Source organism: Leptosomus discolor, chromosome 14 (assembly GCF_034619465.1).
Source record: "Leptosomus discolor isolate bLepDis1 chromosome 14, bLepDis1.hap2, whole genome shotgun sequence".
Lineage (NCBI taxonomy): Eukaryota > Metazoa > Chordata > Aves > Leptosomiformes > Leptosomidae > Leptosomus > Leptosomus discolor.
The window spans coordinates 16,804,656-16,831,692 of NC_141404.1; the positions used below are offsets into that span (position 1 = coordinate 16,804,656).

The following is a 27,037-nucleotide window of genomic DNA, read 5'->3' on the forward strand; positions in this document are numbered from 1 at the left end:
GTTACAGCTGCATGCTTTACCCTACCCTCTTGTGTTTGGCAGTGCTGCCATCTCTTCACGTACTTTTTGGTGACCTCTGTGGTATATGAATGCTCCTCCTGGATCTATGGCTGATGCCATCAAATTTCATCTGCTCCACTCTTCCCCAGCAGCATAGGCACGTAGGTGAACAAAATGAGGATGTTTAGGTATTAACGTGGTGATACCGAATTAAGATGTGTAGCACACCTTTGTTTTTACAGAGCTGGTTTTCTCAGAGGACGATCCCATCACTTAGTTGTCCACGATGAAACTGTCCAGCTTACCAACATGCAGCTGAGGTAACCAGCTCCTGCTGGTCACCTCCGAGTCGTCTTGACCTTCAGTCTCTCTAACGACTGGTGTATACAGCTTTTTATGCGACTACGTGAGTATACGTTGAGGAAACTGCAGGTTCTACCGAGTGTTTGGACTTCAGGTACTTCACTGTCCTAAGGCTTTTTGTCTTGGTTTTTGTTAGGTTGAGTGATTAGGTAGGGATGAAGAGGGGGAGAAGGTTTTGCTGTAGTCCTGACCAACGTGTTTTCCACCACTGGTGGTGCTTCTCTGCAGTGTATGACAGCAAGCAGTGCAGCTCCATAGCATGGCTGGGGCAGAGGCTCTAGCATTTTGGAAGACGCAAAGGAGGGCAAGGATTTGCAGTGATCTGTTAGTCTAACAGGTGGTGCAGCTCTGACTGGCTGCTCTTAAGAACAAGTTTCTAAAGTGGAGGGAGCGCTGTGTAATTACTTCCAGACACCAAGACTGCCAACTCCTGGATCGACATCTCCTTGTTGAGGTAACTGTTGTACTGAGCCACGGTTAGCCTTCCGCTCTTCAAGGCATCCTCGATTGAGAACTCCCTACCAGACTTCCTGTCGAGGATCACAGATGATTCCCCGTTGGGACCCTTTATTGAGATCTCCTCCCAGTCACATTCCTGACTCTTCAGTTTGACAAACAGGCTCCATTCAATGAGGCCAAGCACATGAGCTTCCTCTGGAGACATCTCTTTCCCTGTATCGGGGTCAATGACCACAATGGAGCGCCTCAGGTGGTTCTCTCTCTGTTCCCTCTTGATAGCCACTGTCTTGAGGCGATTCTGGAGTTGCTCGATCTCTGTGTCTTTTTCTCTGGATAACTGCTTCAGATCATCTAACTCTCTTTCCAGAGCCTGGAATCTGGAGTCCAGGTTTATTCCACTGTCCATCTGGGTCATGTTTCTCAGATCCCGAGCTTCTGTTGCTGTGAGTTCAATCTCTGACTGCAGTCTCCTCGTTTCCATCAGCAGGTTCTGTTTTTCAAGGTGTAGTTTGTGGTTTTCCTCCCTTAACAAGTCTAGCTCCTTTGATGACTTAGAGTTGTTGAATTCCACCTCGGACAGCCTGGTTTCGAGGCGGTTGATGTCTGCATCTAGCTCCCTCTTACGCCTACTTTCTTCCTCCAGATTGCTCTTCAGCTTTTGAATCTCATACTCTGTGTCTCCTTTGTCCACTTGGACACTTTCTGAAAAGACCACTTTCTCTTTGACCTCCATCTTCTCCAAAGAAAGGAGCTTCTTTCTCAGGGCTTCTAGCTCAGTTTGCAAGACTTGTCTCCGGTGCTTCTCTTCTTCTAGCTCCAGCTTGAGGAGGGAGTGCTCCTTCTCTTGCTGGGGATCTTGCTGAAGGATCACCTTCTGTTTCACAGTCACTCGTTCTGTGGTCTCCCTCTCCTGTTCTTCCAACTCGTTCAACCTAATTTTCAGCCTCTGCACCTCCAGTTCGGCCTCCCTGCGGGCCTGTCTCTCTTTCTCAAGTTCTTCTAGCTGATGCTCTAGCTCAGACCGCCTCCTCTGCAGCTTGCGGAGTTCTTCACGGAGGCAATCAATTTGCTTTAGCTCACTCTCAATGCTCTGAGAGAAGGAGTTGACTTCAGCTTTCAAGGCAGGATCTTGCTCATACTTTACCACTTCCTGCTGCACCACTTTCTCCTTCACCTGGGAAAGTTCTTCCTCCTTCTGTCTTACTTTCTCTTCTTGGAGTAGCCGCTCCCTCTCCAGGTCAATGTGTTTCATCTGTTCATCTGCTAGCTGCACTCTCAGAGACTCTACCTCCTCTCTAGTCTTGGGGTCTTCCCGAAACTGTAGAATTTCTTGAACAACTTCCTTCATATGCACTTGAGGTTTGGTGTCTTTCAAAGTTTGTATCTCTTGTTTCAGCTGGTAGATCTCAAGGTCAGCTCTTTCAATTGCTCCTGTCCTCTCTATGATTTCCTCCCGGAGTCTCTGTAGCTCCTTTTCAGTTTCTGGATCATTCTTGTACTTAATGACCTCCTTAATGACTTCTTTGACTTCTACCAGTGGCCCTCTGTTCCTCAGAGCAGCCAACTCATTCTGGCAGCTTTTCAGCTGTTCGTCACCACCTCGGTATCTCCTCTCCTGCTCTACCAGCTCCAAACGAAGGTTGGCAACTTCATTTTCAGCCTTGGGATCTGGGCGCACGATCTCGCGCACTTTCTCCTGAACAACCACCTTGGCGTTCTCTTCCTCCAGCAGCTGGATCTTCCTGAGCAGCTCAGCCTTTTCCCGCTCGTTAGAACGACCCTTGGACTTCTCATCTTCATACTGGCGCCGGAGCTCATTCACCTCTCTCTCGATGGCTAAGTCTTTCTCTACCTTTAGCACCTCCTTGACAGTAATTTTACCCTCAGCGATGGCCCGTTCCTTCTCAAGACGTTTGAGCTTCTCCTGGAGGAAGCTGAGCTCTTCCTCGTGCTTCTGCCGAAGGGCACTCTCCTTCTGCTTATTCTCTTGCAACATCCGGAATTCCATCTCCAGCTGGGGATCGTTCTGCAGCTTCAGCACCTCCTTCTCCGTTACCTTCTCCTGCTCTTTGTTCTTTTCGCTGGACAGCACAGCAATTTGTTGGCGTAAAAGGATGACTTCATTCTCTCTGGTTCCTTCCTGCCTCCTGAGCTCTTCCAGTTCTTCTTTGAGCCTCAGGATTTCATCAGCTTGAGCCTTATCTTGCTCAATACGCAGTACCTCTTTCACTATGTACTCCTGCCCTCCTTCCCTCTTCTCGTGCTCCAAGACACGCAGCCGGATTTTAAGAGCCTCCAGCTCATCCTGGAGCACCTGGTTCTTGCGCTGCTCTTCTGCTAGGTTTTGCTGCAGTTTGTGGAAGCTCTCCTCCAGCTGAGGGTCAGGCACTTTCTTCAGCAGTTCTTTCTTAATGACAGTTTCTTGGGGCTTCTGGTTTTGCAGGTGGACAATGTTGTTCTGAATGGCTTTGATCTCAGCTTCTAGCTGTTGCCGACGCTGAGTCTCATCCTCAAGCTCTTTCTTCAACTTCCAGACTTCTTCCATTGGCCTTACGGATTTTTTGGTCTGGACAAAGTCTTGTGTCACTTGAACTTCTGGTTGCTGTTGTTGAAAAAAGAACGTGTAGTCAAAAACCCCCAAATAATCATACTTTTGGTGCTTATTTTCAGTGCCTCCTGTGACAAAATGACAGGAGGATGCTGAGCTTGGTTAACGGAGGTTGCCTATTGCAAATACTGAACAGGGGTTATTTGCAAACAGGCTGCTCTTGAGCTGCTCTGTGGTTTCCCAGCCTGAGAACTGCTTTCTGCCATGCCTGTTGCTGTCAAAACAAAGCTTTTAGCCCCAGGGGACACTAATTTTTGGCATGGGTTTGTCGAAAAGAAGTGTTAAAAATGATGTGCAGCTTCCTAGGGTGAGTGGGAGATGAGACTGGGAAACACAGAGGGGTTGTCTATCTGATTTAAGTGACTGCTGATTAATGATTTTGGAGACATGAAACACCAGCTGGACTTGTTTCCAGTTCAACTTGCCATAGCAAAGGCACACATGTGTATTATTTACACGCCTGTCCTTTCGGTATCACGTTGTTCCTGGTGCTTGCTTACCTGCCGCAGGAGGCTCTGAGCGAACTCCAGGTTCTGCAGCCTCTGTTTGTTTACAGCATTTACTTCGGTGAACTTGGCTGCCAGAACAGCTTCCTAGGGAACAAAAATGTATTGAGAAGAGGTGGTGGAACCAGGGTTGCTTGCTCAAGACTTGTTGAACAGAAACAACAGGCCCTAAAGAAGTAACCCTGGGTGCTCTTCTAAAAACCTACAGCAGTGATCTGCCGAGCTTTGGGGGAGGAAGAGCGATTCTCATGCTCGCACGCTTTCGTGGTCATACAGTATATTTTCTACTTAAGATATGCAAAAAGCAATGCAGGTGAAGAAGAACTGGGTGGACACTTCTCGTTGCCTGCCTCGATAGGCAGCGTGAGTTGGAGGCAGGTAGCAAATGGGTCCCGCATAAATAGGTAGCCTGTGGCCTGCTCTTGCTGCAACCATTTCTATCCAGCATGCAGTCTTTGCTGGTGAAATCTTGCTCTCTCTTTGAAAGTCTTGGGAGGGGAAAGATTTGGCTTTTCTCCCCCCTTTCAGAAGAGAAGTGCTAAATCCAGTTTTTTCCCTCTCTCATTCTGGCCAGCCTAGTCCAAAAAGACCTGATTGGGTTAAGAATGATGAAAAATCCCTTCCTCCCCTGATTCTCTGCCCTCCCCTGCAGTCCCCTGTGGGACCGAGGTCACTGACAGTGAATATAAGCATTTGCATAATCCCCGTAGGTCCCATAAGCTGTCATCTGCTCCAGCTCGCTCTAGGCTGCCCCTTACTTACCTCCTCTTTCACTTTGGCGGCTGGAGACTGGAGCCTGGGCTTCTTGCTCGTGTAGCCGTTCCGGCCGTTCTCTAGGTCGAGGATAGACCGTAGCTTCTCTGCTTCCAACTCATAGTCCTGTGGGAGGAAAGTGGTTACTGGGTCCCCTTCATACACAGGTCCCTCCTAAACCCTGGCTTTAATGCCTTCTTTCCTGGACCTGTGTTTTAGGCGAGTTGCTGAGGCTGGTGGGACACAGAGCACTGCTGGTAGGACCTCTCAGCAGGTGGTGAGTTGGGCACTGCCCTGTGAACATACCAGCACGCCTGCAGGCGTGTGCTGACTTCCCAGTTACCTTGCCGATGCTGGGCTTGCGGTGGAAACACTCATTTCAGAGATGAGCCCGCTACCATGCTAATGGCCCCATGATGTCAAGGTCAGAGCAGATATAACCTGGTTTTAGCTCATCAGTTGACTGAGCGAGGGCACCAGGCTTTCCTTAAATGGCTCCTTGTAGGATGTAGGGGATTCTCCCCCTCTACTCTGCTCTGGTGAGACCCCACGTGCAGCGCTGTGTTCAGCTCTGGAGTCCTCAGCACAGGAAAGCCATGGACCTGCTCGAGTGGGTCCAGAGGAGGCCACAAAAATCATCTGAAGGATGGAGCACCTCCCCTGTGAGGACAGGCTGAGAGAGTTGGGGTTGTTCAGCCTGGAGCAGAGAAGGCTCTGGGGAGACCTTAGAGCGGCCTTTCAGGACTTAGAGGGAGCTTCTAAGAAAGATGGGTGCAGCCATTTTAGTAGGGCCTGTAGTGATAGGACAAGGGGTAATGTCTTTAATCTGAAAGAGGGCAGATTTAGACTAGATAAAGGAAGAATTTTTTTATCCTGAGGGTGGTGAGACACTGGCAGAGTTTTCCCAGAGAGGTGGGAGATGCCCCATCCCTGGAGACATTCCAGGTCGGGTTGCACGGGGCTCTGAGCAACCTGATCGAGTTGAAGATGTCCCTGCTCACTGCAGGGGGTTGGACTAGGTGAGCTTTAAAGGGCCCTTCCAGCCCAACACCATTCTATGTTTCTGTGTCCGCTTTCCCACCAGCAGAGTTCAGTCCATACCTTCACTGCCTGCTGGTATTGCTGAGCTGTGGCGGAGACCGTCTGCACCTCCTGTTCCTTGCTTGCAATGTCGCTGAGGAGCGCCTGAAAGGCACAGAGATATGTGTCAAAGGGAACACAAAATCAAAACGCATTTGAGCCCGTTTGAGAGTCGCCATCAAAATTAGAACACTGAGAATTACGACCTTCTCAAGCTGCCCTGCTACGTGTAAACAAGGCACAGGTAGGACAGTGGGACCTTATAGCGTAACAATAAAGCAAGCTAATAGGCATTTATATTTTTCTGGTTTATGTTCAGGAGCTATCTAAATTCTATTCCTTATCTTTTAGTGTTTTTACTTCTCCTCTCCCCGTGGAGCCCAGGGCACTCAGAATTACCGCTTGGTTCTTTAGCTTCATTTCCACTTGCTGGATGTTGTCGGTCTCCTGTGGCTCGTAGTTGGGTATGCTGCACAGGAACTGGTTGACTTTGTCGTAGTTGGTGCGGTAGTTGGAATAGGCGCTTTTTGCTTTCTGCAGGGTCTGCGTTCTGTGGGGGAAAGCAGCTCAGCTTCAGTGCCATCACAGCTCTTGGATCTTCTGCAAACACCGCTTAACCCAGCCCCGCTTCCCCTGCTCCCCAGAGACAGGGGTTTGAGCCAAAGTTGTCCTCTTGCCAAAGTCCTCATCTCTGTTGCAAGAGCACTTAATCCTAAAGGCCACCCAGATCTACCCAGCCAGTGCATGCCAGGAACCTCTCTCGTCCTCCATAGCCCTTCTGCAACTGCTCATTCCCGTGATGGTGTTATGCCTCTTCCAGATTCCGTGTGGTTCCAACTCCACTGTAAATATCCCAGCTCTCCAGGCTGGCCCAGTCCTAGCTAGATCCTATCCTAGAGTCTTACCTGTGGTCGATTTGCTTGCTGAGGTTGTTGAAGCGCTGGTTGAGTTTGTAGAGCTCGGCCTCCTGCCGTTCGATGTCAGGGCAGTGCTCCTGGAACTTGCTGGCCAGGGTGTTGGAGCACGACTTTGTCCTTAGCAAGTTCTGCTCTGCTTCACTGAGCAGGAACTTCTTGGACTGGAGCTCGGTGCCCATGGCCTGCAGAAAAAGCAGGAGAGAGATTCTCCAGGGTTACACGTGTGCCAGGCCTTTGTCACTGTTCCCCATCAACTCCAGCAACTGCACTGGAGCTGCAGAGGATGCCAAGGAATGGCTGTGCTGCAGTAGTGCCAGGAATTGTGGAGAAAAGCAAGGCAGAGGCTTGCATCGAAAGCAGAGCTCTCTGGTGAACCTGATGGGGAGAAAAGCTAGCTCTTGCTCCCTTTTCCACCCATTAAGCAAGCATATTACATGCAAAATATTTGGTGCAAGTTCCTGCCAGTGCAACAACTCCAGAAGGAGCTGTGAAAGCTTTTGCATGCTAGTCTGAACTTGGGGGCTTGATGGGAAAGCTGAAGAAGGACAGAAGATTCTGGCCTAGCTAGTTCTTGGCCTTTCTGTAGCAGAAGGATTGCTAGTTTTGGTCTGTAGTTTTTTCTAGCAGTAACTGTTCTCAAGGCCTTGCTAGGTCCATCTCTTTCAAGTGTCAGGCCTCTGTGTTGCTTTTCCCAGATTGTTTTATCCTTCACTTCTCCGTTAGTCCTTTTGTCAAATCACAAGTATTCAACTGGCATTTGGTTTCTGCTTTGGGGATTGGAAGGGTTTGCCTTTCAAGTAGGTGGGGATCGCTGCAGCTAACGTGAGGTCTCCCCGCTAGCTGGGGCAGGCCATCCCTTTACCAACTGATTCAAGGTGGTGAGCTGAGCAGCAACTACCCCAGCTTTTGGAAAGTGGTTTTGTATGTGGAACATGTCAATAGGGTAGAAAACTGGCTGGAGAAAACACTCACCAGCAGCTCTTCTTTCTTACGGTCTACCACCCGCAAATCCTCTGGTACTGTGTCGTCTATGACCAGTTTGTTCTCATAGGTAGACAGCAGGTCTCGGCCTTGTTGGAGGCTCTTCTCGAGGTGCGTGGCCACTTCAACTCTGTATGGACACAAGAGGAAAGGTGTTGAAGCACGCCTGCACCTTTCTCCTGCAGGATCGTACCTTATGCCAGGCTCAAGCCATGACTTACTTCTCTTGGGCAGCACTGAGCAGCTGGACCACACGGTCATACTTCTTGTTGGTATTCTCCACCTTGTTCTTCACCAAGGTAGCACTGCCGGTGTTTGGCACGGATTCGATGAAGACCTCGCACTCCTGGATCTTCTTCGCTTTCTCAGGTTCAATGCGACGGACCTCATTGGTGATGTTCTGCAGTAGGAATAAAGCCTTTACAGCAACCGAACTAGGACCTTGCGGCTACAGAGAAGCTGAGCCTTGGCTGTCCAGCATGAGAAGGGGTGTCAGGGCTGAAGGCTTGTGTTTGATGGCAAGTGCCTTTCAGCGCTGTAGGGGACGAGGATGTTTTCTATTGACTTTCTGCTGACTTGGGTGTCTTCTGGGGCAGGCTAGCTAGTCCTTAGCAAGGAAACTCTGGCTGGGGAGTGGTTCTAGTTCTGTCAGAAACATGCTGGACTCATCTGGACCGCTGGGCTCTGCAGCCTGGTGGATGGAGTCTTGCCTGGACATCAAAGCGCTGCAGGCAGTCAGAGCAATTTGCTTTCACTTGTGGTGGCACTTGGATTTTGACATAGCCCTTGGCAGGTGATGTAACCAGGACCTGGACTTCCTCCTAAACCCAGGGAGGTTTGTGGCACAGAGCCTGGCTTAATTAGGGGTCTGAAGGAGAGGAAAGGAGCAGGATGCTAGCAGCACCGGAGCCCAGCTGAGCAGGAGAAACAGTGCCCTGGCCCATAAATGTTTTCCTGCTCCTTTCTGAGCTGGTGATAGTGGTGGCAAAGTTAATGTCCCTGCTGTGCTTAGAATATGGGCAGGATCAAAACTTGAGGGCTCCCCTCACTGCCTTGCAGCCCACACTGCAGCCATCACCTTTTTCCCCATTCAACCTTTCTGTGACCGAGCTGGGCCAGAAGCAGGGCAAAGGCTTTTGGCTTCCAAGGCTGCTCAAAGGGCTGCTGCCCATCTCTGCTGGAAGCGGCAGCCAGCTGTAGGCAATGCTCCATCCTTGCATGCCCCTGGACTCAGGGAGTGCTTACAGCACCCGCCATCCTGAGGACCACCCTGGAGACCCCCTGGGAGCACAGTCACTGTGCAGCACCATCCATCTGCTTCCACAGCCCCGTACCTTCAGGTCCTTGGAGCGCTCGGTGCTGTCCTGCACAGCCCGACTCTGCTCCAGCGGCGGACGGAGGTTTGCCGTTATTGCTTTCTCCTGCTTGTCCAGGTCACTGCTCACTTTCTCCAGCCCTGCCAGAAGCTGGCGCCCCCGAACTGACGCAGCATCTGGATAATGAGGGGGAACCAGTTGAAAGCCAGTTGGAAGCTGGGTCTAGGTTCAGTCCCACTGGTGAGTGCAAAACCCGCCTCTCCCTCCTCTCCCTGAGCCCTGCCTGCTGCAACCGCAGCCCGGCTGCTCTGCTCCCACACGCATCCCAACGCTGCTGTTCCAGGACCCTTAGGAGATGGGAAGCTCTCAGTGACATCCCCCCTAAGATGGGCCGCCACTGAAGTTCAAGGCTACAGCAGCCTTTTTGTCCCTGGGAAGCGACAAGCCCCAAGCTGCCCTTCCAGAGCCGCACCTCCAATACTGTCTGCCTTTAGCCCCTCGTAGCGCTGTTGGAGGACGTTCTTGCAGTTGCCCGTCTTCTCCTTCACGGTTACGTAGTGATCGGCAATTCTGCGAAATGGGACAGCGTGGGCATGAGGTCGGAGTCAGGCCCTTGGCCCCTCCATCACCCCGTGGCCCATCCCGGCGCTGCTCCAGGAAGGAGGCGTAGCTCTGGAGGGGCTGGAGGCAGCCATGGAGCAAGCTGGGGAGAGGCACCTTCCCCCCATGTTGGCAAAGAGGCAGAGCCGCGTCTTCACCAGAGGGGTGAGAGCAGGGGAGAGAGGCAGCAAAGGCAGGTACCTGCCTGCTGAGGGAGGGATGGGCAGCTTCCCCTGCTGTAATGCACCCCCCACCCCAGAGGAAGGGGGACCTGGATGGCTCTGAGCTGGCTCCACTTTGCCAGGTGGCATCTGGTGTGCAAGCAGAAGGGTGCAGGAATCCCTCCTGGAGGAAGCCTGAGGCTTCAAGCAAGCACAGCTTTGCTGGGGGCATTGGGGTAGGACCCCCGTCAGTGCTGGTGGCATGGCCTGGGGCTGGTGAAGATGAGGGCAAAGGCTGCCCGGGCAGCAGGAGGGTCCAGCCCAGCAGGCTGGGGGGGGGCACGTACTGGTCTGCCAGTGCTATTGCTTCTGGGTCAGGCGGGGGGATCATGAAGCAGACCCCTGGGGCGCTTATCTTGTCTCCTGAGCTGTTTGCCACTTCCCAAATGTCTCCACTGTTCTTCTGCAGGGTGTAGTGGGCTCCTCGGCTTATCTGGCCCTGGGGGACAGGAACCGGTCACAGCAGCACGTCAGGAACCACCACCCACCTCGCTCCGTGCCGGCAGCCCCGGGGAGCCACGCTTGTGAAGAGGCAGGACCGGCATAAACCCCAATCCCTGCTCTTGGCACCCTCTCGCTTCTCTGAGTGTCTGCTGCTTGCCTGCTTCTCCCTCCCCTGAGCCTCCAGATATGAAGCCATGCCTCCTCTTGCAAAAGCCACGGCAAGTAAATTCCCACTAGGGCAGAGAGGAGAAGGCATTTCCAAGGCTGTGCTGTGGCTTTCCTTTTCGGAGAGGCAGGCAGCCAAGCCCCCCGGGGCCGCTCGTGTCTGCCGGGCTTTGCTACCCCTTCCTTTCAGTCACCTACTCAGTCCTGCAAAGGCCGGTACAGGGATGACGGGGATGCCGTTGTACTGAGGATGGTGGGGTGAGCTTGTCTGATCAGAAACGTGCCCAGACCTCTTCACTGGCCCAACGCAGGGAGCGTGGGAATGTGACAGAGCTGGGCTGTCGCAACCTCCCGAAGGGTGTGTGATAGGCACGCTGTCCGCAGGGCGGATGGAGGCTGCGTTTCCCCCAGACCCCTCCTGCGCTGCTCCTCCTGAGCTGCAAAACCTGCTTTCCCACTGCGCCAAGCACGACCTTTGCCTTGTCCCCACTGTGGGAGACGTTGCTGCTTGGGCACCAGCAAAGACTGCTCCTTCCCCAGGCGCCTCTTCCATCCCCAGGTGCCTCCCGAGGATATGGTCCCCAGCAGCACCTCTGCATTGCTCACGGGACAAAGGAGGTGTTACCTGCTCGCCTTCGTACTCGCAGAGTGCCTCCACGGGGACGGGCTGGAGCGGCATCTCGCGGCGGTACCGCAGCGGCAGGATGTGCTGGCTGCGCTCCTGCAGGGACTTCACCACTGCCTCGTACTTCTCCAAGGCCTTCTCCTGGTCCTAGCACAGGGTAATGACCAAAACCGGTAGGGAAACATGGGAAGAACAAGCTCCTGGGCTCTCTCAGCTAGGAAAGGGCTGGGGAGAAGCTCGTATGATGCTGCTGGGACAGAGACTGTGGCTCCTCTTTTGCTTATGCTAGTGAGAACAGCTCCGGGGTCCTGTTCTGCGGCTGTTGTGTTTCTACACTGAATGCTGCCACATTCTCCTGCCTACTTTTGCAGCCAGGCTGAGGACCGGGACTGTGTCCATGTGTTGCCGTGCCCGGGCACTGCCCACCAGGCAGTGGTAGGCATTCCCTAGTGCGTGGTCCACCTCTCTGTGGCTGCACGTTGATGGATAGCCCTGTTCGCAGCTATTGGCTCTAATTAGAGCCCTGTGAAAAGGGTCTCCATCAGTTGCTGCATTTCTGGCTGTGCAGGTGGGTATCCCGTAATGTTGAGTGGGATGGAGCATGCGGGAGGCAAGGGACAGCTCTTGGGAAAGGCTATCAGCTGTCCCAGGACATGTGCATCATCTGGGCCTGCTGCAGCATGCTTGGGCTTGAGCTTGGGCTGGGCCAGCGGCTGGGCTCAGCACAGCCCTTCCCAAGTGGGTGATCTCCCAGCCCAGCTCTCAGCAGCACAGCAAGTTCCACAGCCTCCTCTGGCAGCAGGTCTAATTATGCTCCTGCCCTTAATGAGCGCTAACTCAATAAGAGAACAAATAAAAACCAGCCCAGTGAGCAATTACGTTGCTATGGGAGAGGCAATCTCTAGCTAGAGGGGAAGGAAGAGTCGGGTGAAGGCCCAGCAAAGGGAGGCAGCAGCGTGGTCCTGCTGCTCGCCATGAAGAAAGCTGGGCTAGATGCCTGCACCAGCAGGGATGTCCCTCCACTGGTGCCAGAGGGATGCTGGCTCCTGCTGCTGCCTCCCCTGCAGTCCTGCCTGCACCAATACTCACATCCAGCTCCCGGAGGAGAGACTCGAGCTGGTATCTGTCCTTGAATTCAGGGCTGAATTTTTGGTCTAGGTCTGTATCCACCTTCTTCAAGAGCTCCTGGGCATCCTTGGTGTCTTTCTGAAACTGCAGAAAGGCAAAGTGTCTTGTGAGAGAGAGTCCTGCTGAAACATGGAGCAGACCCACCCCAGCACCCTGGTCCTTGCACTGCCTAGAGCAGGGACAGCCACCAGGAGCTATGATAGGCATCTGGACACCCAAAAGTACATGGAGACAGGCAAAGAACTGCTACTTCTCATGCTCAGGGTAGCAGAGCAAGGGGAAAGAACCAGGGGCAGCTTATTCCGTGGTCTTCTCCAGAATTGGTAAATCCCACCTTTCCTTGCCCTCATTTTCACTTGGACAGTGTCACAACGGTGCGTGGTGTCTCCCCTGCCAGCACTGAGGCAAAGGCAGAGCCAAGCCCTTCCGCACACAAACCACCCCCTGGGGCAGTTATTCTGGCAGATACCCACAAAAGGCACTGCCTGGGCTGGGCACCACGGTTCAGCTTTGGCAACAGACTCATCACGTCCTCAACACGCCCAGGCTGTGGGAGAGGAATCCAGCCCGACCTGTTCCCCTGCAGAGCCTCCCTGGCTGTCGGATGCAATTTATCCAGCAGACATCTGTCTGCGAGCTCCGCTGGGGCGCTCAGCCCTTGTGCAGGGCTCCCTGGGGGGCCAGCGCTGCTTTCTGCAGGTGTAATTTCCCCACTCAGGCCTGTTCCGCTTCTGAGTGCAGCGTTAAAGCTCTCCCCATGCCTTCTTTTGGAGGTGAGGTACCTCTGTGAGGTATCTCCACTGTCCTGCAGACAAGGATGCCAACACTGGGCTGCAGCCCTTGAACCTTGGCATTGGAGCGGATGCTTTCTGTATGTCACGCTTTGGCCAAGCATTTACTGACCTTTGGTGCTTGAGCAATTATGACTTGTGTTACATCAGCTCAAGGTGGTCCTCCCAGCCTTAAAAGCCCCATAGACTAGAGGACAATCTCTTCTACCCTGTTTCCAGAGCAGCAGGAGTTTGTTCACATTTTGGGATCTCCTGCAACCCAGCACCTACGCTTCAGGCTGTGCAGAGTGAACAATACTGGGATCTGGTACCTTGTGGAAGTCCTCCATGAACTTCAGGTGGCTCTCCTCGCAAATCAGCAGGTTGAGGTACTCCTTCCAGTCGGCATGCACCGCCTCAATGTGAGCCTGCAACACGGGGGGGAGGTGGCCGTTAGCAAGATGCCCTATGGTAGCGGTGAGCCTGAGCTGCCCCCCAGAAAGCAGCAGTTTCCATCTTGAGCAAACAACTCCTTGGCTGCCTCTGAAGCCACCCAGATGCTCTCAGGTCAAAGCTAGGATGGGAATACCGGAGAGCTAGTTCAAAGCTGGGATGCTCTGTTAGGAGCGTGGGGCTGGGTGGAAGGAGGCGGCAAATCCCATGGCCTTGTGTCCGTCTGCCCATCAGAGGTGGAACATGCCACTGTAATTTGTCCTTTATAGGCAGGCACAGGGTAATAACAAGAATGAGGAATATGGGAAGAGCTCCTCAGGCTTATCTCTGCTCCTCCAATGCTGTTTACACACTTGCAGGTGAAGGGGACTTTTTCCTACTCGATATTCTGGGAAGTAAAGTCAAGAGTCACGCTGGCACCAGATCCCACACTGGAGAAGGGCTGGGCAAGTCCCCCGAGCTCCAGTGTGGGTGGGGAAGCTGGAACCCGTCCCTGATGCTCACCTCAATGGCGTTCTTCCCGGGGTGATTCTGGGCAAGCAGCTGATCTCCATCTGCGTGCAGTTTGTTGATGGCCTCCTCCTTCTCCTCCAGCTTCCGGTGGATGAAGTTCTAGATGGAGAGAGGCGAGATACTAATCCCTACGCAAAGAGAGGGGACCCTGGCTGCGTCCTGTGACTGAGCTACTCTGAAAGGGCCAGAACAGCTTCACAGGACAGCAAGTGTGACCTTCCCCCACTGCAGCTTTTGCTTTTCCTTCCCTCGCAGATGTTGCTATAGATGTGACTCCTGCCAAGCGAATGCTGAGGTAAGGGAGAGGAGAACGAGGAAGCTGTCAAGCTTCCTCAGGGCGTTATCTTTGGCAGGAGGTAAGGATGAACCTTACTATCCATATGCTATCATCTGTACGTCTCAAAGCGCTTCATGATGGAGCGGGGGAAACTGAGGCACAGGGGCAGGGACGTTTCCTGCCCCCTTCCAACCCCCAGCCTGCTCCCCTGCCCCCATTGCCCACCTCCCTGGCTGCAGAGCGCCTGGCTGGCGCAGGGCCAGGCTGCAGGCGAGCGTGCACGGACCTCGTACTGGCGGCGCCGGCTGGGGTAGTCCAGGTTGTGGTCGCTCCAGTCGTAATGGGTCCTGTCCTTCGCCTGCTGATCCAGCCAGTAGAGCTTGTTGGTGCAGCGCTGCATGTAGTCCTGCAGGGAGTTCAGATCCTGCTGCCGCTGCTGGGAGCCAGCCTGGGAAGGGTCAGAGGGGAGAGCTCAGCCCAAAGCTCCTCTCCGCAGGTACCCTGAAGGTGCCTGGCCAGGGAGCTCTGCAAAAGGGCTCTACCCCAAGGACCCCAGAGGTCTCTTACCAGCAGCTTCTGATATTTGCCTTGGAAGTCGCTCGTGTGTTCCTGGTAATAGAGAAGCAAGGCAGGAATTAGGGGTGTGTCTCTGGAGAGTGGTGGTCTGGCGGGGGCTTGAAGGTGGTGGGTGATGTGGGGTCTGTGGGATTTGCCTCCCTGTAAAGCTCAAGTCAGTGTACGATGCTGAGCTCTGATAGGTGTAGATCTGGGTGCCCACCCAGCCTGATCTGGGCTGTAGCAGCCTGATGGTGGGATGCCCTTGCCTTCATCAGCAGCTTAGGACAGGGGCAGCAGGGAGAGGGGCAGGAGAGCTGACCTTGTTGCCTTCCTTGGTGATGTGTGGGCCGATGGCCATGACCTCGTTGTGGAAGATGTTGTGCTCTTCTACTTGGCTGTTGACCAGTGGCAGGTCGGTCCCAAAGCCCTTGCTGCTTAACACGTCCTGCGGCACACAAGGGGTTGGGTTACAATGGGAGAATGGGATGTGGTGGCTAAGACCTAGGAAACTCCTCTCAGAGGTGGCCACAGAGCTGGGCTTGGATGGGCTCACAGGTGCCCGGAGAAAGCCAGTTTGGGGTTTTTAACCCTTTTCTGGCTGGAAGAGTGTAAGGAGTGAGATAAAATAAAAAAATAAGGGCCACGGAGCAGAGCCCAAAGCAGGTGGTGACTGGGGGTGCCGAGGCAAGGATCCAAGAGGAGAGGCTGAGGCTTGTTCAGCCTGGGGAGGAGAAGGCTTTGAGGGGCCCTAACAGCACCCCTCCTATAATGTTGTTGCGAAAACGGAGCCAGGCTCTGCAAGGTGGTGTGTGGTAGAAAGACGAGAGACAACAGGCATAAATTGGAACGGGGAAGCACAGGCTGGGTAGAAAGAGAAGTTTTTCCACTCTTAGGACAGTGGGGCATTGGAGCATGTTTCTCGGAGAGGGAGTGTGGTCTCTGTCCTCGGATGGAGAATGGCCAAGGTTTACCCAAGCTCACCCAGGAGGTCAATGGCCAGGCAGAACCCAGGAGCCCATCCCCTGCAGGCCAGGCTGGTGCACTCCCCCGTGGCCCCCCGATCCTCTGGAGCTTTTCTTAGCCTGGCTGCTGCCAGCCATGCCACTTTGAGCACCGATTCCTGGTGTCACAGCAGCTGGCCTTGTCCCATCACCTCTGCACCCTCTCCTCCATGCAGCACCCCACCTCCTTCCCATGCTGTTTGCTGCTCCCAGAATAAAGCGGCCAAGAAAGTTTCCAGGAGCCTTTCTCTCTGTGGGGAGATGCACAAGGTCCTGCCCAGCTGGTGCTGCTGGCCAGACAATGGCACTGACAGTCCCCTTCGTACCTGTTTCTCCTCGATCACTGTTGACCAGTTGACCTGCGGCTCAATGCGCTGCAGGGGCAAGCTGTAGATCTGGGCGTGTTTCACGCGCAAGTTTGCCACTCGTTCCTTCAGCTGCCGGATGCTGCGGGAAGAGAAGGTTGAGGATGGGATGGAGGATGTCGGCCTCAGCCAGCATTAGTATTGGTAGCTGTAGGTGATCCTCTCCCAGGCCCCCATGGGAGGTGAGGACTGTCCTTAGGGGACCTCAGAGAGCCCAGCCCTGCCAGGCGCGCTGGCAGCAGCCGCGTTGTGCAATCGGCCGGGGAAGAAGGCAAAGGTTCCTGCGCACCCGTCCTCAGCCAAGGGCTGCTCAGCACGTCTGCCAGCCCGAGGAAGACCATGGTCTGTCCACACAGCAGGCAGATACCCCCTCCACCACGCTTTGTGCGGAGCTGCTGCCCGCAGGCGTGCAGCTGTTCTCACTCTACGAGTGCCCAAGGGTGGCTGTGGGTTACACGCCTTCCTGCGACCTGGGATGCGGAGGAGCCCGTGGTGACCCCCCAGCTACAGGCGGGAGCTGAGCAAAGTGCTTGGAGAAGCATCCTCCCCTCCCTGCAAGGCTCTGAGGACAGGTCTCCCTCCACCCCAGTACTCACTCTTCAGTGATCATGTCACCCTGGGGGTGCTTCATGTGCCGGGCGATCGCTGCATCCCCATCTAGCACATAGAGCAGCTTGTCGGACTCAGTGAGTTTCTGAGCCGTCAGGTCCTTGTACTGCGCCTGCTGGCATGCCTTGATCTTGTGCAAGTCCTGGGCAGGCAGAGAGTGGGGAGGAAGGGTCACGAGGGGAAAATAAATGGTATCCAAGAGGTTGTCCTGCCATGCTGGCCTTGGGCACCAGAGTTGGGCAGGAGCTCTGCCATCTCCTATCCTCCCAGTGATGTATTTTGCTTTCCCCTCACCTACGTTAACAAGGGGAAAGGGCTGTGCCTGGGGGGCTGCATCACCTCGGGGCGCACCGTACCCTTTGGGAAGAGGAGGATGGTTGAGGCTCCTTCTCCTCCATCCCAGCTGCCTGCTGGGGTGCACATCCCTGCTCTGCACAGTGCTACCCAGCCCTGGGTAGGGGAGAATTTTGGGGCCCTGTCGCCTGTTGCACCCTCCCACCTTCTCTCCATGAGCCAGGGACACCCGTGCCCCCCTCTGTTATCGGTTGTCACAGCCTGGGTCCCCACCACAGGGCAGGGCAGACACGCACACATGCTATAGGAGAGGAGATGAGACCACAGCGAAGCGGGAAGGGCCGCGGGAGGGGGGACAGGGCTGCTCGGAGGAGCCCCTGTGCGTGGGGCTTGCTTACGTTTTGCATTCGGGAGTCGGTCTCCACGATATTTTTCTCCACCTGGTCAGCATTTTTCTGCAGGCGCTCGATGAGCTCAGTCAGCTCTTTGCTGGAGATGCTGGGGAGAAAGAGGAGGAGGAGAAAGAGGAGGGGGGACTCGTCACCCCACAAACACGGCCACAGCCCTGAGCTGCTGCTGGGGGCTGCCCTCGGGGTGCCGTGACCCCGAGGGTGGCCGAGGGCCAGCCGAGCCTGCCAGGGGCTGCAGCTGTGTGTGACTCACCACTGCCTTTCTAACACTTTCCAAAATACTTGGCTGCTCTGCCGGGAGGGGGGTGGCGGGTGGGGACATAGTGTTTCCTGCACGGGTGGAAATGGGACTGATGCCGTAGGCAAGCCTGAGCCTCCCTTGGCTTCGGGGCAAGGAAGAAAAGAGCTGTTTGCAAGGGACAAGGAGAGAGGAGGGGGGTCCTGCGTGAAGATGGAGGAGCCTGAGCAGCAGAGAGGACCTGGACCCCAGGCATGCAGGTGAGATGGCCCATTTGAGGCTGTTGCCTATGTCCTGGGCAGCCCCTGTGTGCACCCCACATTGGAGTGCAGCCCTGCCTTGGAGCCCCTGCTCTGCCCCTCCATGCCATGGCCAGGGCTTCCTTGCTTTTGCAAGGAGTTATTCGCAATGTAAACCAAATAAAGGGATGGGATGGCACAAATTGCACCTGTCTTTCAGTGCTTTGTCTCTTGCTAGGCACTGCTTTTTGGTCCCAGGGTGACACTGGTCCAAATCTCTCCAGGCTTGGGTGCAGGGCCAGCCTGAACATTCACAGCCCCGCTACAGGGCTGACTGAGCAGAGTCAGAACAACCCGTGATGCAGCTTTTGCACTGCCAGGGTTATTTTAAACATTTCCTTTTCTTGCTGTCCCTTTGGCTGCAAGGAGAGGTTGCAGCGCGCCAGGGCCAGCTCCGGAGGACCGTGTGCCAGGCAGTGCCCGACTGGAGGCAGAACGCAGGGTGTGCGCCCCAACAGCCCCTGTAGCTGGAGGGTTCACAGGGGCTGGTGGCAAGGCTGGGGCTCGTGTCCCAGCTGTGCTACTCTGCCATGTGGGCTTGAGCCAAGGGCTGGCTCCCTCCAACCCCAACTACCTCCTCAGTGGGGATAAAGAGCCTTAATGACCTCGTTATGCGGTGGTAGGATTAATCTTTATATGGTGCTTGGAAGTGTTAACTGCTGTTATAGCTACTAGTAGATGAGTTGTGTATCTCCTGCAAAGGCTGAAGGGCAGCGGGGGCAGACTGGGGGAGAATAGAGTTGTCTGGTGGAGCACCAGCATCCCAACCATGCTTGCTTGTGGTATGGAGGGCTCCTGTGTCCCCAGGTGGACAGCTTCCTCCAGCAGCTTCGTCAGCCCAGCTCCGACGGGTCCCACGGCACCCAGGTCCTTCGTGGGGCAGGGGTTGACCATGCGAGCTTCTCCAGGACAGCACGAGGCACGTCCTCCTGCCTTCCACAGCATGGTGGGCCAAAGCTGAGAGTGGACATGGTTTGCATACCAAGGCAGTCCTCTTCCAGTGCTTTGCAGTGACTTCCCTGGACGTGTCCCAGTGCTCAACTGCCAGCAGGTCAAAGCAGTACATGGCCTCATCAGTCCTGTGCACCTCAGGGACCACACGCAGCCTCCAGCTTGCTGCCTTTCCAGTGGGGGCACTGGGAGAAAAACCTAGTCCAGCGTGGGTCTGGCCAGCCTCCCTCCTGGCACTGGTGCTGAGCTTCAGGACACATTCCTGCCTGCCACATATGCTATTACTTTCAATGCAGCAGCATGAATCAAAACCCAGCTCTGGGCTTATTCCTCCCTACATCAAACCCTGCCCTGGGCTGCAGGAGCCTTGTAGCACCTGACAGCTCCACGGAAGTTCACGCTTCCCCAGGAAGTTCTGGCATGGGCAGGATTTACATGAATTTTTTCTTTTTAGAGAAGCAGTATCATCAGTACTCAGCATGGCTGGTGGTTTGTGACTGTCACTGCTGCTCCTGCCTGCCCGGGACCTCCTGATGAGCAGAGGGATTGCCCTAATTACGGACCCCCTCACATCAGCAGGAGCAGACTGAGCAGACGTTTCCAATGAAGGGGTTGTTGTGAGCCATGCGGTTGGTTGCCTTCATTGCAAGGATGAGTCTCGTTTTCTGTTCAACAGTCCCAGCTGGAGGGTGCAGGGGCGCACCGGGAGATGAGGTGCAGGTGGCTAGGTCCTGCTGCAATGGTAGAAGCAGCTCTTCAAAAATCCACTTCAGGGTTTCTTCTCGTCTGCATCATCCCATGTAACCCAGACAAAATGTCAGATGAAATCAGGGGAGAGAAAGTGGTTTGAAGCTGGGCAACTAAAATGTGCTGCACCTGTTCGTGTGGCTTCAGGTGATGGTTGCTCAGCTCTGGCATCTCCTGCATCCCGAGAGAGCTTGCAACCACCAAGGAGCCTTCCTCGCCTCTCACCGACAGACTGGAGGCCACCTGAGCTTTGAGGGTGGCAGAGGCTGATTATCCGGGTGGGAGCTTGGGACGCTTCCCTGCGATAGCTGGGAGCTGGGCCGGCACTGAGTGGGGCTCGGGAAGAGGTGGCAGGGCTTGTCTCCACCTTCCCTACCTTGGGCCGGGTGTTTTCCAGCAAGCCCAAGGATGAATTTTCAGGGTTTCAGTGGATCTATAGTGTGGATGGAAAAGCCATCCCAAAAAGCAGATGAGGGCTGGGGCTTTCCTAGTTCTAAATTGTATGGAGGAATCATTTGAGAGCCACGGCAATGCTGCATTTCAGCCGCAGTTTCCCGAGCTGTTGCTGCTGATCTCGTCTAGCAGAGCTGAGCCTGGCGCCTCTGCCTGGCCTTTGCACTCGCTTTGCATCAGCAAAACTGATCTCGGGTGTGGGGAACCCGTGAGTGCAACACCCAGGCCCTGACCCTCTTCATCAAGTGCCGGCTTTGCCGGGAGCATCCTCCGTGGCCACGCTGCTGGAACAGCCAGGCCGGTTCTGGATGGGGATGACGTGTCCACGCGAGGATGTGCCCCTTGTCCCCTTCTTCCCCTGGGTCTGAGCCACGAGCTCTAATCACCCCCGTTAATCACCCCACCGCAGCACCGGGGCTGCCTGCGCCCTGCCAGCCGGTTCCCAAGCTGGCAGTGCTGCTCCCGGCCATCCCTCCCCACCCGCCCTCCCCGTGACTCAGGGAACCCAGCGCTGGGGCAGCGCCACCCTCTACCCCCAGCCCCAGTGGCACCCAGGGGGTGACGACCCCTTCTCCATCGCTGCAGGCAGCAGAAGCGGTTGGGGGAATAGGGAGGGCAGAGGATGGCATTTCCCTGTGTCAGAGAGGCTGGTTTGCCTGGTAATCCAGAAACTACTGCTTCAGCGTGCAGTATCTGGGCGACCAGGGAAAAGAAAACGCAGAGCAAGCAAGGACATGCTCGGTTCTAATGTGGGCACAGCTCTGCTGCTCAGCCTCGGCCTTCCTGACGCATGCAAGAAGAGCTATTTGCTCTCTCCACCTCTGTGGTTTACCTGAGAGTCACCAGCAGAGCTGGTCACCAGCTGAGCTTTTGGTACAGGGAAATCTAATAAACGCCTCCCCCAGGAGCTGGATCTCAAACCACCTGCTGCAGCATGAGGGGAGCTGCTCCTCTGCACCCCATCCTGTGCTGAACCCGGCATGGGACCGTGGGTGGGGAGGTTGGGGCGTGCTCCTGCTCACCCCTGCTGCTGCCTGAAATGCAGAAATAATAAGTGTGCAGAAATAAATACAGAAATGAGAGCGATCTCTCTTATTTCTGTATTTATTTCAGCATACCGATCACTTCTGTGCTACTTAAATCAACCAGCTTGGACATTACTGGTATGAGAACATCAGCCCTATTACTAAGCTGCCTGTCGTCCCGTCGTGTCCCCCCCCCCCCCCCCCCAGCTGGGTCTGTGTTAATAAATGAAAACAAGCACAGTCCCTGCATCCATCTAAATGTCAAGCAGGGTGCCAGAGGGCTTGGCTGGGAAAGCTGAAGCCTGGCCAAAATCTCCGTGCCAGGGCATGGGGGAGGTTGGCCTCCCTGTGCCCTTTACCTGCTGAAAGAAGGAAGATGCAGGAGAAGCACAAGGTGACGGGTGAAGGGGTGAGGAATCCTTGGCCAGCCCAGGAGAGGTGTGTGGATGGGATTTGTAGGAGACAGCGATTTTGGGAAGCTGCTGGGAAGAGCCATGGGTGCATCGAGGCTTTGGAGGGGAGCTGCTGGCAGGGCAAGGCAAAGGGCTGCCGGGGCCAAAAAACAGGCAGGAGGGAACAGCCGGAGCGCAGAGCGGAGCTGGGGAGGGAGAAGGGCAGGATTTGGCCATGGCCCAGCTGGGAAGGGCAGCGCACGTGAGACTGAGTGGAGGCAGGAGCAAAGGTGCCCAGGGCACGGCCCTTGTGAGGCTCCGGCAGAGGGAAGGGAAAGGCAAAGTTTTCTGCTAAAATAGATAAGTCTTTGTTTGAAAGATTGGGAGGGGGTGGAGGGAAAGCCTGGAAAAACTGGCTTTGCCATTTCTGGAGAACTTTTAACATTTTCTGATCAGTAAGGAAAAAATGATATCACTCATGAAAAGCTGCGCTCGGCAGAAGCGTTATTTCTGTACGACGCTGCCTTGAGCAGCCGTAACGTGGCCTGGCTGGTGCGAAGGACCCGAGATTATTCCCGTGAGGAACAGAAGGGATTTTTTGATTTTCTCCCAGCTGGGGAGGCAGGAGGAGGCAGCTGCTCTGTGGCAGACATCGCTGCATCCATGTACCACAATTCTGACCTCAGGTGATGCTTTGTTTCAGAGGATCTTGTGTTTTTCTGAGGGCTTTGAGGTTTTTCTGAGGGTTTTGCTTGTAGGGTTGGTTTTGTTGGGGTTTTTTTGGAAGAGAAGTTCTCAACAGACAGATATGATGATAATTATTGTGATACAGAAATTTGCTGCTAAAAACTGGGCTTTTTTTCTCTATTCCTATTTTTTTCTCTCTTCCCATTAGGTTACATCCTCACTGATAAGAGCAGTTTTTGGAGGAAACTTCCCCAAGGCTGGTATCTCTGGTCCACAGGTTCACACCCTGGCTTTGCACTTGCTGGCAGGTGGTGGGAAATCCCTTTGATTTCTGTCTCCTTTTTTCCCAAACAAGGAGGCTACTTCAGTAATCCCCATGAGGATGTGCCAGTAGATACTCCCGGAGGTTTGACAGCTCCAGCTGACCGCAGTCACTGGCAAGGCTCCTGCTGGGAGCTTGTCCAGTGAATCAGATCCTTGCTGGGAGGGTTAATGGGAAGGGCTCTGTCCTGTTCCTTCCCCCAGCTCATTGATACTGGCCAACCATGCCCCTGCTCTCCTGCTGGGAAACCTTCCCATGCCACGAGCTTCTCCCCAGGCTGGACCGCTCAGCCAGGGACAAGCGAGCTGGCTGAGGACAGGGTCTGAGCACAGATCCTGGTCCTGCTTACTGCATCCTGCTGCTGGGGTGCACAGCCGGTGCAGCAGGCAGCAACCACCTATTGCCACTCTCAAGTCCACCTCCATTTAATTTCCAGTCCTACAGATTTCGTAAAAGCCCTACCCACGTGAGCGCTGCTGCTGGAGACCAGACTTTATGAGGGACTTAAACTCCATGAATCCTCCAGAAGGCCACAGCACAGAACTATAAAAGCCCTGAGGTGCACCTACTGCTGTGCGGTATTCCCTTGTGCTCCTTCTAACAACGCTGGAGCGAAACTGCGGCGGAGCAGAGGACACCAGGGCTGGGCCATGGCTAGTGCAATTCAGGTTTGGGAGAGATTAAGATCTGGCTTAAAACTCCAGAGCAGCGTGCTGCCAAGCTCCCCACGTTAGGGCGTAGCTGGACAGCAGAGTTGTTGCGCTTAGTCCAGCTTGTTTCAATTATATTTATCTTCCGTTGTAGTAATGGTGATATATTATTGTAATGTACATGGAAATTAAAGCAGAAATAGGCCAGGCGATGGTGAGGCTTGCTCCACCGTAAATACAGAGCTGCTCCCCTGACTCACCTGCTGTCTGGTCCTTTGTGCTGACTCCAGCCCTACCAAACAGCCTCTAGAAATGGGTGTCATCCCTCCTGGGTTCTGGCCCAGCTGCCTGCACCCCCTCTTAGATGGGAACTGGGTCTCCTGACACCGTTAAGGGTCTCTGGGGCTGGGAGCCCTCCTGGATGGATGTTCTCACCAGGGGACCTCCAGGATGAATATCTTTCCTGCTGGGCAGGAGGGTGAGTTTTAGCAGTGACTTCTCAAGGCTGAGCTGTGTTTTCTACCTCCCAAGCCTGGACTTTCTAAGAGAGAAGCCAATCTCTTGTTTTCTAAGCATGGCAAGTGTTTGGTGAAGATAACGGGGAAGGAGGGTTTTCCCCCATACTACATCCTTATTCAAGGCTTCTGCCTTCCCTTCTAGGGGCACATATCTACATCTGATGTGCTAACAACACAGAAGGCATGGCCAGTCCCAGCTAAATCCCCAGGACCTTACAGTACTAGGATGGGTGAGCAAGAAAAGCATAAAGCAACCGAGTCAATGAGACAAAAGATATGCTGTCACCATCATCTACGTTCCCCAGACAAGGTAGGGAGTTGCCCACACACCTAGTAACGTGCCCAGGGTCAGGTGGGGGTGGCTCTTGAGCCTGGAGACCCCAAGCCTGGGTCAGAGCTGCAGCAGATATTCCTAAAGAGAGGCTTGGACCCTGGTCCTGCTAATTTGTGCATTAGAAAAACAAAACCATGGGGAGCTGTTGAGGACCATCACCTGCATGCTGCAGGTAAAGCACCTGCTTTCTGCTGGCTGCAGCCAGGGGGACAGTGGTGGCCAGGGGCAGATCGCAGCACCTGGCTTGAGCCTGACTCTCCAGTGCTGCTCATTGAGATGCTCCCATCAAGAAGCCACCAAGACTCCCAGTGGCTCCTCATCAGGCTATGAACTGCTGTCAGACGGTGCTTCCCGGGCAACTCCTAACTCAATCAGCTGAGCTCACAGCCCCGGCTCCTCATGGCTTGCAGGAAACGTTCCAGCGCCCTTGCACGCTTGCCAAACCGGTGCTCGGTTATTGCCCTGTCACCGCTGTGCTTTGAAGGCTCGGTCACCAGTGCCACCTTGGCACTAAGCCCTTGTCTAAGGTCCAGCCCCTGCGCCCTGGCTGCGCAGGATGAGGCCGGGCTGTACATGGTGTTGAAATCTCCGTCCCTGTTTACGGCGGGGGCGGTTGGTTGATCTTAGCAGCGTTGCTCTGTTTTTCTAGCAGCGAAACTGAGCAGGAGCCGGCTGAGAGCCTGGCAGTGCCTGGAGCATGGCCGGGGCGGCAGGAGCTCCTCGCTTCTTTGCAATCCTTTTCCAGCAAGTTGTTTAACCGGTCTGGCACCGGCTTCCCCATCTTGTTGGTGGGGCTGTTTCCACACGGTAGGAGTGTTCCCTGGATTCACAGATGTTTGTAAACTCCAACGCAGGAATTAACAAATTGGGGCTAATGAGCACAGCCCTCCTCGAGGTGTGTGTGGACAGCCGGGGTGCAGGGAGGGAGGGTGGCCAGAGGCCACAGCCCTGCGCTGCTCCCTCAGCCTCCATCAGCCAGAAAAATAAAGATTTCAGCCTGGCCCGCAGCCTTCAGAGGTGCTTTGGCACCTGCCCCGAGGTGGCTGGGCTCACGGGCAGGGCAGCAGAGGGAAGACTGTCTTCCCAAGCCCCATCCGCCGTCGGATGATGTGAGCACTGGGTACCCAGCGCTGGCAGGGCTCGGAACGCAGCAGGGGGGACCCTGGCCGCAGGCCCAGGGTGGGGGTCGCAGAGTGGGTACCTGGCACAGGGCGGGTCTGTCTCCTCCCAGCATCCTGACACTGCTCAGAGCCCTGAGCTGTCAACCCGAGTGTGGCATTTCTCATTTTCAGGCCTTCCACTGACACCCTCGAAGACTAGAGCTGCAACTGGGTATTTACACCATTCTTTGGCCATGGGAACGCTGGGGCTGGGGCCCCCAGGGAGGTGCATGCTGAGTCTCAAAGGGCTCCGTGCCACCGATCTCCTCCTGCCAGACCTCCCCAGGGCAGGAGCTGGCAGCAGAGTGTGCCCCAGGCTTCGGGAGCAGGAGCCTGGGTGGCCCTGCTGAGCCAGCCGAGCTGCCACGGGAGCCCGTCCCCAGGGCTGAAGCTGGAGCCTCAGCCCAAACGAAGGGAGCTCAGCAAATACCAAAGCCCGAGCACCCACCGTGCCAGGGCAGCACCCTCCCCTCTTGGGGAACACCCCCTCCTACGCACCACAGCACCCCACCCGTGGGCAGGGAGCAGCGAGGAGCTCCTCCAGCTTGGAAGATGTCGGCATCTTCTGGGCTGACCAGTCCCTTTCTGTGTCCCTGAAGGCACCTCAGCTCCCCAGGAGGAGCTTTTGGGAGCAGGGTGGCTGCTCCAAGCCCACCATGTGAAGAGGGATGGAGATGGGATGAACAAGCTATGGGCTTGAATCTGCACCAGCCATCCTGCTCTGCATGCTCCAGAGCTCCTGCAGCTCCTCTGGGAAAAGCAGGATGCGCTCCTGAATCGATCCGAACATCCACCTCTTTGGAAATAGGTCCCCTGTGCCACCCACCCTGCGCGGGCAGGGGCTGGGGGCCGCCTGCTCTCCCGCCCAGAGAGGGGCTGAGCCTTCTCGGGGAGGCATTTTTACATCTTTTCCCTTTTAACAGCGACCTTTCCCAGGGCACGTTCAACACGCTGCGCTCTTCTTTTATGCCCAGTACAACTAAGACGCATCCCCACCCCATCAGAAAGAGCTGAGGAGAAGACGATCGACTGAATACTTGGTCCTGAGGGACCAAGTGGGTGAAGGCTGAGGGCAGCCAGCCGTTTCTTCCCGAAGATCGAACCCAGCCCACGCCTGGGCAGCGAAGGAACCTGCTCCCCGGAGCTGCCGCGATCGCGATGCGAGGGGGACCGGGAAAACCCCACCTCTGTGCCTCCAGCCGGCATGAGAACTGCAGACCCAGCTCGGAGAGGACCTGACACCCCGGGGGATGCCCACCCTCCGGGGGGCGCCCAGGCTCCGCCAAGCCCCGGCGCCGGGCGGGGGATGCTGCTGGGTGGGAGCCCCGCGATCGCGGCGCTTCCTGGCCCGGGAGGAGCGGGGCTGTCCGCGGCCGGGACCCTCACCTTTTTTTCTGCACGGAGGGGCTGTATTTCCCTTTATTGCGTTTCCTGAAGAGCGAGTGCATCGCGTCCCCGGCACGGCGCCCGCCGCGCTCCGCCTGCGCTTCCCCCGCCGCCGCCCGCAGCCTCTGAGCCGCCACCGGGAGGCGGGGATGGGGCTGCACCGCCTCCTGCCTGCCTCCTGCCTGCCTCCTGCCTGCCTCCTGCCTGCCTCTCTGCCCGGCTGGCCCGGCCCGGCCCCCCCACCCGCAGCATCCTCCCCCGGCCGCCTCCGGCACTCCCCGGCTTCCAGGAGGGTTTTGGTGGAGCCCAGCGCTCCCAGTTCCAGCCCTGCCTGAAAGGGGGTCCGGTAGGGCTGAACTCACCCCAAAGTGTGCAACTGTGACACACGCACCCCGCCCCCCTCCGGAGACAGGGCATAGGTGGGGAGCAGCTGGGGTGGTCCTCCGCCAGCCCCGATGT

General features: G+C 55.5%; 1 protein-coding gene across 1 annotated transcript; it reads right to left on the minus strand.

The window, feature by feature from the left end:
• Positions 1–739: 739 nt before the first annotated feature.
• On the minus strand, positions 740–26,640 carry PPL (periplakin). Its single transcript, XM_086472896.1, has 22 exons — positions 26,579–26,640; positions 17,405–17,504; positions 16,700–16,854; positions 16,065–16,185; positions 15,057–15,182; positions 14,747–14,788; positions 14,466–14,627; positions 13,894–14,001; positions 13,269–13,364; positions 12,128–12,250; positions 11,039–11,185; positions 10,092–10,243; positions 9,456–9,553; positions 9,002–9,159; positions 7,889–8,067; positions 7,659–7,797; positions 6,675–6,868; positions 6,169–6,319; positions 5,791–5,874; positions 4,699–4,815; positions 3,931–4,023; positions 740–3,424 (listed from the first exon to the last, which is right to left on the minus strand). The coding sequence occupies exons 1-22, from the start codon at positions 26,638–26,640 to the stop codon at positions 740–742; spliced, it is 5,292 nt and encodes a 1,763-aa protein (XP_086329022.1).
• Positions 26,641–27,037: the final 397 nt, after the last annotated feature.

Bases quoted from the DNA above. Each gene is read 5' to 3' on its own strand.
- PPL (XM_086472896.1), bottom strand. From the start codon at position 26,640: ATGCACTCGCTCTTCAGGAAACGCAATAAAGGGAAATACAGCCCCTCC. The intron at 14,789-15,056 runs GTCAGCTCTCCT...CTCTATTACCAG, and splicing joins TCACCAAGGAAGGCAACAAG to GAACACACGAGCGACTTCCA. The intron at 4,024-4,698 runs GTAAGTAAGGGG...TTTGTTCCCTAG, and splicing joins CCGCCAAAGTGAAAGAGGAG to GAAGCTGTTCTGGCAGCCAA.